Below are 14,786 nucleotides of genomic sequence, written 5' to 3' on the forward strand. Positions count from 1 at the left end.
TCCTTAAGTAAAAGAAGAATGTGAAGACTTCTTAAGGAGCTGGGCGCGGTGGTCCACGCCTGTAATCCCAGCATTTTGGAAGGCCGAGGAGGGTGGATCACCTGAGGTCAGAAGTTCAAGACCAGCCTGGTCAACATGGTGAAACCCCGTCTGACTAAATATACAAAAATTAGCCGGTCGTGGTGGCGGACGCCTGTAATCCCAGCTACTTGGGAGGCTGAGGCTGAAGCAGGAGAATCGCTTGAACCCGGGAGCCGGAGGTTGCAGTGAGCCAAGATCTCGCCACCGCACTCCAGCCTGGGCGACAGAGCGAGACTCCCCGTCTCAAAACAAACAAACAAACAAACAAAAAATTGGCCGGGCGCGGTGGCTCACGCCTGTAATACCAGCACTTTGGGAGGCCGAGGCGGGCGGATCGCGAGGTCAGGAGATCCAGACCATCCTGGCTAACGTGGTGAAACCCCCGTCTCTACTAAAAAAAAAAAAAAAAAAAAATACAAAAAAATTAGCTGGGTGTGGTGGCGGGCGCCTGTAGTCCCAGCTACTTGGGAGGCTGAGGCAGGAGAATGGCTTGAACACGGGAGGCGGAGCTTGCAGTAAGCAGAGACCGTAGACCACTGCACTCCTGCCTGGGCGATAGAGCGAGACTCCGTCTCAAAAAAAAAAAAAAAAAAAAAAAAAAAAATTATTCGTAATTGGTAACATTAACAAGGAATTATGACTGGAGGGGTCAGGAAACCTGGACTCTGGTCCAAGCTCTACCTTTATAGTTGTCAAATATATACATATATATATACACATACAGATATGTCATATATGACTAATAGTTGTATATATTTATGGTGTACAACATGATGTTTTGAAATATATGTACATTGGGGCTGGGCACGGTGGCTCACGCCTGTAATCGCAGCACTTTGGGAGGCCGAGGCGGGTGGATCACGAGGTCAGGAGATCAGGATCATCCTGGCTAACACGGTGAAACCTCGTCTCTACTAAAAATACAAAAAATTAGCCGGGCGTGGTGGCAGGTGCCTGTAGTCCCAGCAACTCGGCGGCTGAGACAGGAGAATGGCGTGAACCCGGGATGCGGAGCTTGCAGTGAACCGAGATCTTGCCACTGCACTCCAGCCTGGGCGACAGAGCAGACTCCGTCTCAAAAGAGAAAAAAACAAAAACAAAAACTTGTCAGCTCTATTTGCTGTAAGAACTATATGAGTAACATGAAAATGCCTGACTAGACCCTGTTCCTGTTTTTACTCTTAGCTCGTTCAAATCTTCATGAGGATAATTAACAGCAGTTTGAGTTCTGGGATTCACACTCCAAACTACTGTTTTACTCACCCAGCTACCCTTTTCTGAAATACTACTGGAAAACCATACCTGTATCAGTTAACCTCCATTATTTTATTTGAAGTGAATTCCTGGACCATGAGACATTAGACCAAAGGTAAAAATAAAAATAAAAAAATCAATCAACCCTGAGTTTTGGTATTACTGCTTTCAAGTCATGGATCTGCCTCCTCATAGGTAAAATTTGCAAAATATTACCCGCCGTGTGTGCCTCAGAACCGTTATGGATTAAGGAAGAGAACAATGTTTATGAAAACGTTTTGTAAATTATACAAATGTGGGACATAATGTTCCTGGTAACTGTATGCAAACAATAAGACAACAAAACAAACGCAAAAGCCTTTTTTTTTTTTTTTTTTTGGAGACGGAGTCTCGCTCTGTCGCCCGGGCTGTAGTGCAGTGGCCGGACCTCAGCTCACTGCAAGCTCCGCCTCCCGGGTTCACGCCATTCTCCTGCCTCAGCCTCCCGAGTAGCTGGGACTACAGGCGCCCACCTCTGCGCCCGGCTAATTTTTTGTATTTTTTAGTAGAGACGGGCTTTCACCGTGTTAGCCAGGATGGTCTCGATCTCCTGACCTCGTGATCCACCCGTCTCGGCCTCCCAAAGTGCTGGGATTACAGGCTTGAGCCACCGCGCCCGGCCTCAAAAGCCTTTTTAACTTGTTGCAGTTTTCCTGCCCGGTGTCCCCTCCGCGAATGAGCAGCGTGCAGCGAGCATGTGCGCGCAGTTGCGGTTCTCCATCAACGCCACACTGCTCGGCCTGCGGACGGGGAAACCTGCCATTGCGCGCCTGCGGCCTGCCGAGCGAGGCTCACCGTTCCACTGGGGTCAGTGGGCTATTGACTCCCCGCCTGGGTGAAACCGGAGCTTCCGAGTCACGTGGCGCGCGAAGACAAACCAGGCTGCTCACGGTTTCCCGTAGCTTTCCCCCAGCTTCCTGGCGATTCATATTCTGGCGCTTACCCCTCCCTTTGGTCCGGCGGAACCCAATCCCCGCCTGACAAGTAAGTCCCGCCGGCCGGACGCGGTGGCGCGCGCCTGTGGTCCCAGCTGCTCAAGGTGCTGAGGCGGGAGAATCACCTGAGCCCGGGAGGTCGGGGGCTGCATGGAACCGTGATCGCACCACCGCACTCCAGCCTGGGCAACTAAGCGAGACCCTGCCTCCAAAAATAAGAATAAAGAAAAAAAAAAAAGAAAAAAGAACTGCGGCCCCATTGGCTTGACTCTCCTGAACAGCCTAGCTGTCTCCGACCAGTTACGGAGGAGGCGGCCTTGAGAGGGTAGTGCCCATTGGCTCGATGTCCTGCCCTTCCGAAACCTAAGTCTTTAGCTTCCAATCAGGACTCAGCTTTGGGAAGAGCGCCACGCGGTGGGCGAGAGGATGCCCCAGTAAATCCGCAGGTCTTTTGACTCTTTCCGCCTTTGTTTACAACCCTGTTGTGATCTCCCTGTTGAAAAAGCGAGGGCTAGAGAACAGGCATTCAAATATCCTGTGCTCCAGTCACAGCCTTTTCTATTCTTCGGCTAGGAGACACCAAACCCTGGGGAAGATTTACTATAGCTAAGAGAAAACTGAAGCAGAAAGGGCGCGGCTACCTACTTCTTAAATTCCGTTTGTGGACCCTCAGACTCTTAGTCCCCTACTCCCAGATACAGCGGCCCTACCGTGGCTCCTGGCAAGGTGGCACCCACTTTTGTAGCGTAAGGATGGGGGCGGGGTTTGGCTGGGCAGGTCCAGGATACGAGATCCTGGAAGAAAGAAAAGGTGGTGTGTTTGGGGCGGTCAACGGGCTACGCTGGCTTGACAGGGCTGGACTCTTCAGAACAGGTAATGCTTGGGGGGCCTGTTTGTCTGAACCTGAGGGATAGGGCTGAAGGTGAAATATCCAGGGGACAGGTGAGGGGGCTTGCTAGTGAGAAAGCGCGGGGGGCGGGGGAGCGGGGATAACAGAAGAGGGAGCAGAGGAGCCCAGAAACTGTAGGGTGTAGGAAGCAGCCATCATTCCCTTTCTGCAACCCTCCGTCTCACACGCCTTCCTGCAGAAGCATGGATCTCGGTATCCCTGACCTGCTGGACGCGTGGCTGGAGCCCCCAGAGGATATCTTCTCGACAGGATCCGTCCTGGAGCTGGGACTCCACTGCCCCCCTCCAGAGGTTCCGGTGACTAGGCTACAGGAACAGGGACTGCAAGGCTGGAAGTCCGGTGGGGACCATGGCTGTGTGAGTGTGACGAGTGGGAGTTGGGGTGGGGTTGACACACAACTCTGTTGTAAGAGGCTTCAGCTCCCACTTGGAGACAGGTCTGAAAACAGACCACCCCGAAAATAGATGTAAGTTGTATAATAACTATCTCCATGCCCAAGAAATGAATGGACTGAAAATGAAGCATAAGGCTGATGTCAGGTAGGACTTCCAAAATTCTTCCCCGCACATATATATAACCTTTTCCTACTGTAGGGCCTTCAAGAGAGTGAGCCTGAAGATTTCTTGAAGCTTTTCATTGATCCCAATGAGGTGTACCGCTCAGAAGCATCTCCTGGCAATGACAGTGGCACCTCTGAGGACCCCTGCCGTCCAGACAGTCCCCCTGCCCCCAGGGCAACCAGTTCTCCTACGCTCTATGAAGTTGTCTATGAGGCAGGGGCCCTGGAGAGGATGCAGGGGGAAACTGGGCCAACTGTAGGCCTCATCTCCATCCAGCTAGGTCAGTGTTCTTTGTGGGAAGGGGAAAATGGCCCTTCGAGACTGGCCCTAACCATGGGGTTAAGGGGGTTTACCCAACCTGTGCCACTACCCAGGCCCTGCTGCTGTCAGGGTCCCTAAGTATCCTTTCTCCCAGCTACCTGTTTTCTACTCCAGATCAGTGGAGCCCAGCATTTATGGTACCTGATTCCTGCATGGTCAGTGAGCTGCCCTTTGATGCTCATGCCCACATCTTGCCCAGAGCAGGCACCTTAGCCCCAGTGCCTTGTACAACCCTGGTGAGTCTTGGTGTCAGCCAGAACCACTACTCCTTGATACATATGTAATGACACAGACAGGGCAAAGGGATGAGGGAATGGAAACTGATGATGAACTGCCTTTGCCCCAGTTTTTGTGGCATTGGGCCTGAAGACCAAGGACATGAACAGTTGAACAATTTTTTTATTTTTTGAGCCAGGGTCTTACTCTGTCGTCCAGGTTGGAGTGCAGTGGTGCAGTCATGGCTCACTGCATCCTCAATGTCTTGGGCTCAAGCAATCCTCCCACCTCAGCCTCCTGAGTAGCTGGGACTACAGGTGTGTGCCACGTCTGGCTAATTTTGGTAGAGATGGGGTTTTGAGGTTTCGCCATGTTGCCCAGGCTCAGGCTCGTCTGAATCTCCTGAGTTCAAGCGATCTCCCTGCCTCAGCCTCCCAAAGTGATGGGATTACAGGCATGAGCCACGGTGCCCGGCCAACATGAACAATATGGAGTCTCACTCTGTCACCCAGGCTGGAGTGCAGTGGCACGATCTCAGCCCAACTGCAACCTCCGCCTCCTGGGTTCAAGTGATTCACCTGCCTCAGCCTCCCAAGTAGCTGGGACTACAGGTGCCCGCCACCACACCTGGCTAATTTTTGTATTTTTAGTAGAAACGGGGTTTCACCATATTGGCCAGACTGGTCTTGAACTCCTGACTTTGTGATCCGCCTGCCTCAGCCTCCCAAAGTGCTGGGATTACAGGTGTGAGCCACTGTGCCCGGCCCAACATGAACAATTTTAAAAGCAGGAAAGGACAAGAGAGAGAGAACCCTTGTGGGTAAGGTAGCAACAACTCAGTTAAGGTGGGGTGAGGGAATCTGGGGACAGGGCTCAGGAGAAAGCCCAGACTTTGTGTGCATTGTATTCTTAGCCAGAGCCATTATCTCGGCCTTGGGTCAGGACACAGAAATGGGACAGGCCACCTGGGAATCCCAACTGGTTATAGGTACAGGAAGGAAGAAAAGCAATAGCAGCAATGTTTCCACTGGAACAGTTGCCCAGGAGGCACCCACTGGCTAGTGCTACAGTGTAGCAGAGGTATCACATTAGATGCTTTCTCAAGGCCGGCTGGGCAGAGTCCAAGGCCAGGTAAAGAGGAGGCTGTGCTCAGATCACTGTTCCTCCCTTTCCTCTGAAAATTACTCCTTGTACCCAAAAGGCAGGGACCAGGTCCTAGCCTCTCTTCAAATCTGCAGTTGAAGCTGGGACCAAAAGCCAAGTTAAGCATCTTAGAATCTTTTTTTTTTTAAAAAAACAGAGTCTCTCTCTGTCACTAGGCTGGAGTGCAATGGTGCCATCACAGCTCACTGCAACCTCTGCCTCCCAGGTTCAAGCGATTCTCCTGCCTCAGCCTCCTGAGTAGCTGGGACTACAGGCTCGTGCCACCATGCCCAGCTAATTTTTTTTTTTTTTTCTGAGATGGAGTCTCGCTCTGTCGCCCAGGCTGGAGTGCAGTGGTACAATCTCGGCTTACTGTAAGCTCTGCCTCCTGGGTTCACGCCATTCTCCTGCCTCAGCCTCCTGAGCAGCTGGGACTACAGGTGTCCACCACCACGCCTGGCTAATTTTTTGTATTTTTAGTAGAGACAGGTTTCACCATGTTAGCCAGGATGGTCTCCATCTTCTGACCTCGTGATCCGCCCGCCTCAGCCTCCCAAAGTGCTGGGATTACAGGCGTGAGCCACCGCGCCTGGCCTAATTTTTGTATTTTTAGTAGAGGCAGGGTTTCACCATGTTGGCCAGGCTGGTCTCAAACTTCTGACCTCAGGTAATCCGCCCACCTTGGCATCCCAAAGTGCTGGGATTACAGGCGTGAGCCACCGTGCCCGGCCACATACATCTTTCAAAAAGAAATACTAGTGAGAAAGTCAAGTTACTCAGTTGATGGGCTCAGGTTCACCACCAGCACCATCTACTCTCCCTACATCCTCTCTTGTGATTTGCTGTGAGACGTATGGCTGCCTTTGGGAAGCTTCATATGAGAGGGGACAGAACCTTAGTCTGGGAAGCGGAGCTCAGACCCTAGGGGAGAATAGGCCACTGCCCCAGGGAATTCCCTGTGGTTGACATGCAACTGAATAACACACTCTGCTAAATGGAAGTTAATGGCTGAAAGTGAATCATGTGCTTGCTGTAAGGAAATTATGTAAACTTCACTGTAGTGAGTTCTTTCAGGTTCTCTTGGGTATGGGGAGACATGGACCAGAATAAGCCTTCCCTAGATTGCTCAGAGTGCCAAGGTCCTAAGTCTGTGGGTGAAGGATATGACAATACCCTCCTCTCTCCCTTCTTGGCCTCAGGAAGTCCCTTTGGCTTGATCTAGAACCTGTCGGAATTAAGGTCTCTGCCCCTCACCTCACCTCTAGATTAAAGTTGTCTCCCAGTGCAAATAGGAAGCACTCTCCAGAAGGCATGTAGAGGGAGTAGCCTGGGTGTTGCAAATGGGATGACCCCCTCCTCAATCCTATTGCATCTTCTCCTGCCCCTACCCCCAGCTGCCCTGTCAAACCCTGTTCCTGACGGATGAGGAGAAGCGTCTGCTGGGGCAGGAAGGGGTTTCTCTGCCCTCTCACCTGCCCCTCACCAAGGTAACATGCTTCCCCTAAGGGTATCCCAACCCAGGGGCCTCACCATGACCCTGGCCAATATCCCAGGAGAAGCACTGGGGAGTTGGGGGCAGGTGAAGGACCCAGGACTCACACATCCTGGGCCTCCAGGCAGAGGAGAGGGTCCTCAAGAAGGTCAGGAGGAAAATCCGTAACAAGCAGTCAGCTCAGGACAGTCGGCGGCGGAAGAAGGAGTACATTGATGGGCTGGAGAGCAGGTATGCCTGGGTTATTTCTGGCTTCCTGTGGGCCATGTCTGGGCCCCTTCCTCACCACGGCAGGGAAAATAAGGGACTCAGGTTGCTGAGCCTTGTCCTACCTCCCCACACTCTAGGGTGGCAGCCTGTTCTGCACAGAACCAAGAATTACAGAAAAAAGTCCAGGAGCTGGAGAGGCACAATATGTGAGTGAAAGCATTGTGTGTGTGTGTGTGTGTTTTGAAGGCGGGTACAGCACACAGGGGCGCCATTCTTGGCTCCTGGTACCCAGAAGATACTAACTCTTCATTCCTCCTTTCCCAGCTCCTTGGTAGCTCAGCTCCGCCAGCTGCAGACGCTAATTGCTCAAACTTCCAACAAAGCCGCCCAGACCAGCACTTGTGTTCTGGTACCATTAGTCTATCTACTCCCATCTGCCCCCACGTCCACCATCTTCCCCCACACTTCTATCCTTATACCCCGACTACCCAGCCAGATCTACTTCCCACATCCGATAACCCCAGCTGGCCTCCATTCACTCTGCCCCCTACTCCCTTCCTCTGTTCCTCTTGCTTCCTCCCAGATTCTTCTTTTTTCCCTGGCTCTCATCATCCTGCCCAGCTTCAGTCCATTCCAGGGTCGACCAGAAGCTGGGCCTGAGGATTACCAGCCTCACGGAGGTGAGAGGCAAGGGCAGGGAGCAACCCCTGGCTGAGCAAGGGATGGGGACTGTGTTCTCCAAGGTCGTCAAGAAGCAAGAGGGAGGTCCTGTCCTGTCTAGGGTCTCCCACCCAGGGGAGCACTCTACTACTGCCTTCTTTCCTTCACCTCACAGTGACTTCCAGAAATATCCTGACCCACAAGGACATAACAGAAAATCTGGAGACCCAAGTGGTAGAGTCCAGACTGAGGGAGCCACCTGGAGCCAAGGATGCAAATGACTCAACAAGGACACTGCTTGAGAAGATGGGAGGGAAGCCAAGCCCCAGTGGGCGCATCGGGACCGTGCTGCATGCAGATGAGATGTGAGCTGGAACAGACCTTCCTGGCCCACTTGCTGATCACAAGAAGGAATCCTGGGCTTCCTTACGGCTTTGCTTCCCACTGGGATTCCTACTTAGGTGTCTGCCCTCAGGAATCCAAATCACTTCAGGACACCCCAAGAGATGTCCTTTAGTCTCTCTCTGCCTGAGGCCCAGTCTGCATTTGTTTGCATATATGAGAGGGTACCTCAAATACTTTTGTTATGTATCTATGATTTTATTTCTTCTTTGGGGATAGGGTTGAGGGGAAATAAGTTTTGAGTGATAAATAAACGTTTTAACTGAAATTGTATCCCAGAAGTCTGATATAAGTAGTAGAAGAGGGGGAAAACAAGGGAGAAGTGGTGGGGAAGACTTGGTAGATTAGGGCCTTAAGTAGCCACCTCCTTTCCCTCTCTGCCCCCATGACTTCCTGCTCCAAGTTACAGAAGGGAAGGAAACCATTTTACTCTTTTTATTCTGCTCATTAATGATCTGAAAGAAGAGGACGGGGAAAAGGGGATTCCACCACAAGGCTCCAAAGAACCAAGAGTGCAAATCAGTCCATTTCACTTTCACTGTCTGAGATTGGGTCTCTAAGACCCAGGATAAAAGGGTGGAATGTAGCTATATGGACTCAATTTGCTTCCGGACCTTTTCCAGAGCCTTTCTGTCCAGTTGTCGCTGACGAATGATGACAAGACAAGCGAAGATCAGGGCCACAAACACAACAGCCCCTTCAAACTTCCAGAATAAGTGTTGTTCCATCAAAGCTGAGCGGCAGCTGAGGGCAGGAAGGAATAGTTATTCCCAGGGAAGGCCAGACAGCTTCTCCCTCTAATCTCCCTTCTACTTCAGCCTAGCCAGGATATATTCAAGAGGAAATCAGAGCCAGGCTTCTGTTGTGTGTATAGTACATAAATCCCTCTCAAATAGATCATTTAATTTATTCTCTGGATAAGCAGAGCTAGTATTAACCAATTTTACTGATGAGAAAATATGGCCAATAACATAGTGCTGAGGAATAGAGCTGGAACTTGGGTTCAAGTAATTTGGCTCCAAATCCCGTCTTCCTTGTTTCTTATTTATTTTTGAGATGGTGTCTCGTTCTGTCACCCAGACTGGAGTGCAGTGGTGTGACCTTGGCTCACTGAGGTCACACCACTCCCCTGCCCAGGTTTAAGCAGTTCTCTGCCTCAGCCTCCCAAGTAGCTGGGATTACAGGTGCCTGCCATCATGCCCGGCTAATTTTTGAATTTTTAATAGAGACGGGGTTTCACCATCTTGGCCAGCCGGTATTGAACTCCTGACCTCGTGATCCACCCGCCTCAGTCTCCCAAAGTGCTGGGATTACAGGTGTGAGCTACCTCTCCCGGCCTTTTTTTGTTTGTTTGTTTTGAGACACAGTCTCGCTCCATCGCCTAGGCTGGAGTGCAGTGGCATGATCTTGGCTCACTTTAACCTCTGCCTCTTAGATTCAAGCGATTCTCCCTGCCTCAGCCTCCCGAGTAGCTGGGATTGTGGGCACCCACCACCACACCAGCTAATTTTTGTATTTTTAGTAGAGATGGGGTTTCACCACGTTGGCCAGGCTGATCTTGAACTCCTGACCTTAGGTGATCCGTTAGCCTCAGCCTCCCAAAGTGCTGGGATTATAGGTGTGAGCCCGGCCACCTCTTCTTTCAAATATTCCATGCTACTGCCAGACCAGGGGAAAAGGTGGGACCATCCATCTAAAGTCATAGGAGCAAAGGAGGTAATCCAGAGAAGAGAAACAGCACTCACCTTTTGAACTCAATTCTCTTAGATGAGCTGCATGTGATTTTCTCTACATACCCTGTGGGACCACACTCAGGGGTAGTTTTCTGCCAGGAGAAAAGGAGCAAAGTACATGTTAGGAAGGGGCAACAGGAAAAACAAAAAGGCTGCCATTCAGAAGGTGCAGGTGCCCAACTATTATGGTTTGGAGTGGTAGGCAACAGAGAGCTAATGAAAGAGTTCTGATGCGGATGGTGGAGGTGGTGGCTGCATGTTAGAACACTTCAGAGGCAACAATCTAGGAGAGGCAAGCATACATTCCATTCCAGAGCCTACTATACTAAAAGTGAATAAAACATAGTTATCATCTGAGGCCAGGCGCGGTGGCTCACGCCTGTAATCCCAGCACTTTGGAATGCTGAGGCAGGCAGATCATGAAGTGAGGAGTTAAGAGACCAGCCTGGCCAACATAGTGAAACCCGAGTCTACTAAAAATACAAAAATTAGCCAAGCAAGGTGGAACGCGCCTTCAGTTCCAGTTAGCTACTCGGGAGGCTGAGGCAGGAGAATTGCTTGAACCCGGGAGGTGGAGGTCGTGGTGAGCCGAGACCACGCCACTGCACTCCAGCCTGGGCAACAGAGTGAGACTCCATCTCAAAAACAAACAAACAAACAAACAAAAAAACCATAGTTATCAGTTGAATACTGCCATTAGCTTGGAAAGAAAGGGGCACATTTTCAGGGGAAAGGCAAGTACAGATTTGGACATACACTGAGACCGCAAGAAGAAAGAAAAAAAGATGATGCAAAGGCAGCTTAATAAGACTTGGATGTTAAGATGTTGCTTAAGTGTTTGCTTGGATGTCCAAAAAAAAAAAAAAAAAAAAAGGCGGGGGGGTAAAGAAACAGATACTCACAGCCTGGAAATTAGAGCATGGAGAGCACTCTGTTGTTACCACAAACTCTTCCACCAGCCAGCATGGCAAATTTGAGGTGCTCGCTGAAAGGAAAGATAAATGCCAATCCCAGACCACTCAGAAAACATTTCTCCCAAAGGCTCTGCCCATCCAAATTCCCGGCACAGCGCTTGCCCTCATTCTATGTGGTGCTGCCCTTTTCCACCTGTGCTCTTGGTATATGGGGAAGATACTAAAACCAAAAACAAACGACGGAAGTGTCGGGTTCCCAGACAATCACCCACCTGACAGCTTCTCCTCCTGCACGGGAGCCTCTGCTTGACTGTAGCGGAGTGGGCGGAAGGGACGAAAGTCAAAATCCAGAAAATAGGGCACCCCCTCCTGCGCTGTCCATGGATAAGGTCTCCCCCAACCCCGGGGCCGGGAGCGATCCTGTCCTCCAGTGACCTCCTTTTCCCTCCCCTTACCCCCTCCTTACCAGAGCTTTAAGGTGAAAGCACAGAGCAACCAGCAGAGGTGGCGGCCCTGGGGGAGGCCATGCCTCCCGGAGCCCGCAGGCATGGAGCGCTAAGTGTGGCACCTGTCGGAACAGAGGGACCTACTCCGCAGGCCTCGTGCCTCCGTCAGAGCGCAGAGACGGCACTTACTCTGCAGCCCTCCCAGAGGTTCCAGGTCAGGGCAGGGAAGGCCGAAGTTGCCTGTCGGAGCAGAGGATCTTTCGGGACGTCCCCGTTGCCACAGCGAGAAAAATCGATTACGCGTTTGCGGGCTAGGAAGGCGAGCGCCTTCTGCGGGGTCCACAGGGCGCTGGAGGAAGGGCCGGCGGGGGCGCACGGCTCTAGCGCCCGCTCACCTCCGCTCCCGCCCCCGACGCAGCCATCTAGCCCCGTGGATGATCCTCGGGCGCTGGCCCGAGCTGGGGGCCCGGTGTTCCCGGGCGCGTTCCGTCGTAGCCCGCTGGGGCTTGTAGTCTTCCGCGGTCGGTGGCGCCTCGCCTGCTGGGAATTAGCTCGGCGCCCCGTTGCATTGTGGTCCCGGTAGTCTTTGCGAGAATGGCAAATGGCGGTTGCAGAGGCTCGTCGGGATTCTTGGCTCGCTGCTCCCTGGCTGGCGCCTGTTTGTTCATTCTGAGCTGGTGAGCAGGGACAATACGTCGCCGTCTCAGGACTTTGCTCTCTCCTTAAAACCCTAGGATTCACCGTCAAGCTTCAGTTTGTCATCCTTCTGCAGCTGCCCCTTCATCGCCACCGATGGTCCAGTGGAGAAGCTGTGTTGGAGGTCAAGGGATGGAGGCGAAACTGCGCGTTCTCGTCCCTGCAGAAGCGGGAATATCCGAGACACATGGCGAACGTGAAACTTTCTCCTTGTCTCTTGGCTCCCACTCCGCTACACAGATGAACGGTGTCACCTTCCCTCCTGTTACTTGCTAAGCCTACTCCGCAGAGCTGGTCCTTTGCATAACCTCTTCAAATGTTCTCAGCTCTCCCTTGCTCCTACATAGTGGAGTAATCATAAGTGCAATGAGAAAAGCATGAGATTTGAAGTTCCAATAAGTGTTGAGTCTAGGTTCTGGTGGTTATTAACTCCATGATCTTAGGACAGTATCTGACTCGCAGTGTTCTGTGTGAAACGGAAATGCTAATGTGCATTTACCAGGACTTTTTCTTGCGAGAGGCAAATGAAATGTGTCTCCATTTCATGAGTAAGTTCAGAGAATATAAGTGACTTGTCCAAGGTCAGCAAGCTAGTGAGTGGGAAAGCTGAGGCTTGAGCCTAGACTGTCAACACCCAGGCCAGAGATTCATTGCCTGCTTTTCATCCTATGTAGTGAAACCTTGATATACACTCAGACCTGCAGTGACTTGACCAGCACTCTGGGTTCATGCTTTACTGTCTGATAATGAATTTTCATTTACTTTTTTTCATTTACTTTTTTTCTTAGGGTCTCGGTCTGTCACCCAGGCCAGAATGCAGTGGTGTGATCGTGGTTCACTGCAACCTCCCCGTCCTGGGTTCGAGGGATCCTCCCACCTCAACCTCCCGAGCAGCTGGGACCATAGGCACATGCCACCATGCCTGGCTAAAATTTTTTGTATTTTTGGTAGAGAGGAGGTTTTGCCATGTTGCCCAGGCTGATCTGGAACTCCTGAGCTCAAGGGATCCACCTGCCTCCATCTCAGCTTCCCAAAGTGCTGGGATTACAGGCGTAAGCCACCGCCCTGGGCCTTGGTAATGTATTAATCTAACCTAATTCTGCCCTAATTTGCCCCCTAGTTTCACATATGTGTTACCTGCAGCCTCCCAAGACATTGGGACAATGTGATTTTAGTTTTCTTAGATGCTCGATAGACAAGGAGGTACTTAAATAAACCTCATATAAACATGGGTGCTAATAAAATAATGTGGACCCCACCTCTGAAGATCAAAGGGCTTATTTCCATATTTTTTTTCTTGTTAATTCTGCTCCCCATTCTCCTCCCCCAAGGCATCTTTCTGGGCTAAAGACCACTGCTTCTACCCTCCCCAACAGCTTTAAAGGATAGAACACTTTATTTTGGGATTGACAGTGTATCTGGCTGGGCACGGTGGCTCACGCCTGTAATCCCAGCACTTTGGGAGGCCGAGGTGGGTGGATCACCTGAGGTCGGGAGTTTGAGACCAGCCTGACCAACATGGAGAAACCCTACCTCTACTAAAAATACAAAATTAGCTGGGCATGGTGCCGTATGCCCGTAATCCCAGCTACTCGTGAGGGTAAGGCAGGAGAATCACTTGAACCTGGGAGGTAGAGATTGTGGTGAGCTGAGATAACACCATTGTACTCCAGCCTGGGCAACAAGAGTGAGACTTCTTCTCAAAAAGAAAAAAAAGAACTTAAACATAAGCCACAAATAAGGCTTATCATTACCCCATCAATGCTTGGATACTTACTGCATTTATCAAGTTATTACATTTTGCTGTGTAAAAAATATTATGTATGGTGAAAGGGGGATATATATATTATATATTAAAATATACATTATAAATAATTATATATTATATAATTTTATAATATATATGTATTTTATATATTTATATTTTATAAATTATATATTATATTTATGTTATATGTAATTATAAATTGTAATATATAATATATATATACTTAAGGATGCTGTTCATCAAGCCTGAATTTTCTTTTTTTTTTTTTTTTTTTTTTTTTGAGACGGAGTCTCGCTCTGTCACCCAGGCTGGAGTGCAGTGGCCAGATCTCAGCTCACTGCAAGCTCCGCCTCCCGGGTTCATGCCATTCTCCTGCCTCAGCCTCCCGAGTAGCTGGGACTACAGGCGCCTGCCACCTTGCCCGGCTAAGTTTTTTTTGTATTTTTTAGTAGAGACGGGGTTTCACTGTGTTAGCCAGGATGGTCTCGATCTCCTGACCTCGTGATCCGCCCGTCTCGGCCTCCCAAAGTGCTGGGATTACAGGCTTGAGCCACCGCGCCCGGCCTGAATTTTCTTTTTTTTTTTTTTAAGATGGAGTCTGTCTCCAGGCTGGAGTGTAATGGCGCTATCTCTGCTCACCACAACCTCCGCCTCCCAGGTTCAAGTGATTCTCCTGCCTCAGCCTCCCGAGTAGCTGGGATTACAGGCACCCGCCACCACACCCAGCTAAATTTTTTGTATTTTTAGTAGAGATGGGGTTTCGTCATGTTGGGCAGGCTGGTCTCGAACTCCCAACCTAAAGTGATTCACCCACCTTGGCCTCCCAAAGGGCTGGGACTACAGGCGTGAGACACTGTGCCCAGCCCAAGCCTGAATTCTCATTTGCATTTCCAGTAGTTTTGCCATCTTTGTTATTCAGTAAGGAGCTGTTTTTGTTTTTGTTTGTTTTTTTTGAGACAGAGTCTGGCTGTGTTGCCCAGGCTGGAGTGCAGTGGCGTGATCTCGG

The 14,786-nt window shown here is 50.6% G+C and overlaps 2 protein-coding genes across 7 annotated transcripts; one reads left to right on the forward strand and one right to left on the reverse strand.

Moving 5' to 3' along the window:
• The first annotated feature begins 1,944 nt into the window (after positions 1-1,944).
• CREB3L4 (cAMP responsive element binding protein 3 like 4) lies at positions 1,945-8,496 on the forward strand. Of its 6 annotated transcripts, none has more exons than XM_031653083.1 (10): positions 2,514-3,035; positions 3,398-3,575; positions 3,813-4,059; positions 4,215-4,336; positions 6,854-6,946; positions 7,076-7,182; positions 7,299-7,367; positions 7,486-7,570; positions 7,745-7,841; positions 7,997-8,491. In XM_031653083.1, exons 2-10 carry the CDS (start codon positions 3,402-3,404, stop codon positions 8,188-8,190), a joined length of 1,188 nt encoding a protein of 395 aa, XP_031508943.1. In that variant the 5' UTR covers positions 2,514-3,035; positions 3,398-3,401; the 3' UTR covers positions 8,191-8,491. The 6 variants fall into 6 exon arrangements, with proteins under 6 accessions (XP_031508939.1, XP_031508938.1, XP_031508943.1 ...); XM_031653081.1 differs by having other exon boundaries at positions 2,762-3,182; positions 7,997-8,496; XM_031653079.1 differs by having other exon boundaries at positions 1,945-2,755; positions 7,486-7,841; positions 7,997-8,496.
• Positions 8,497-8,642: 146 nt separating this feature from the next.
• On the reverse strand, positions 8,643-12,821 carry JTB (jumping translocation breakpoint). The gene is made up of 5 exons (XM_003892703.5): positions 11,337-12,821; positions 11,143-11,180; positions 10,859-10,941; positions 9,969-10,048; positions 8,643-8,967 (listed from the first exon to the last, which is right to left on the reverse strand). The coding sequence occupies exons 1-5, from the start codon at positions 11,417-11,419 to the stop codon at positions 8,811-8,813; spliced, it is 441 nt and encodes a 146-aa protein (XP_003892752.1). The 5' UTR covers positions 11,420-12,821; the 3' UTR covers positions 8,643-8,810.
• Between the last annotated feature and the right edge of the window lie 1,965 nt (positions 12,822-14,786).

The sequence above is a fragment of the Papio anubis genome, chromosome 1 (assembly GCF_008728515.1).
Source record: "Papio anubis isolate 15944 chromosome 1, Panubis1.0, whole genome shotgun sequence".
NCBI classification, from domain to species: domain Eukaryota; kingdom Metazoa; phylum Chordata; class Mammalia; order Primates; family Cercopithecidae; genus Papio; species Papio anubis.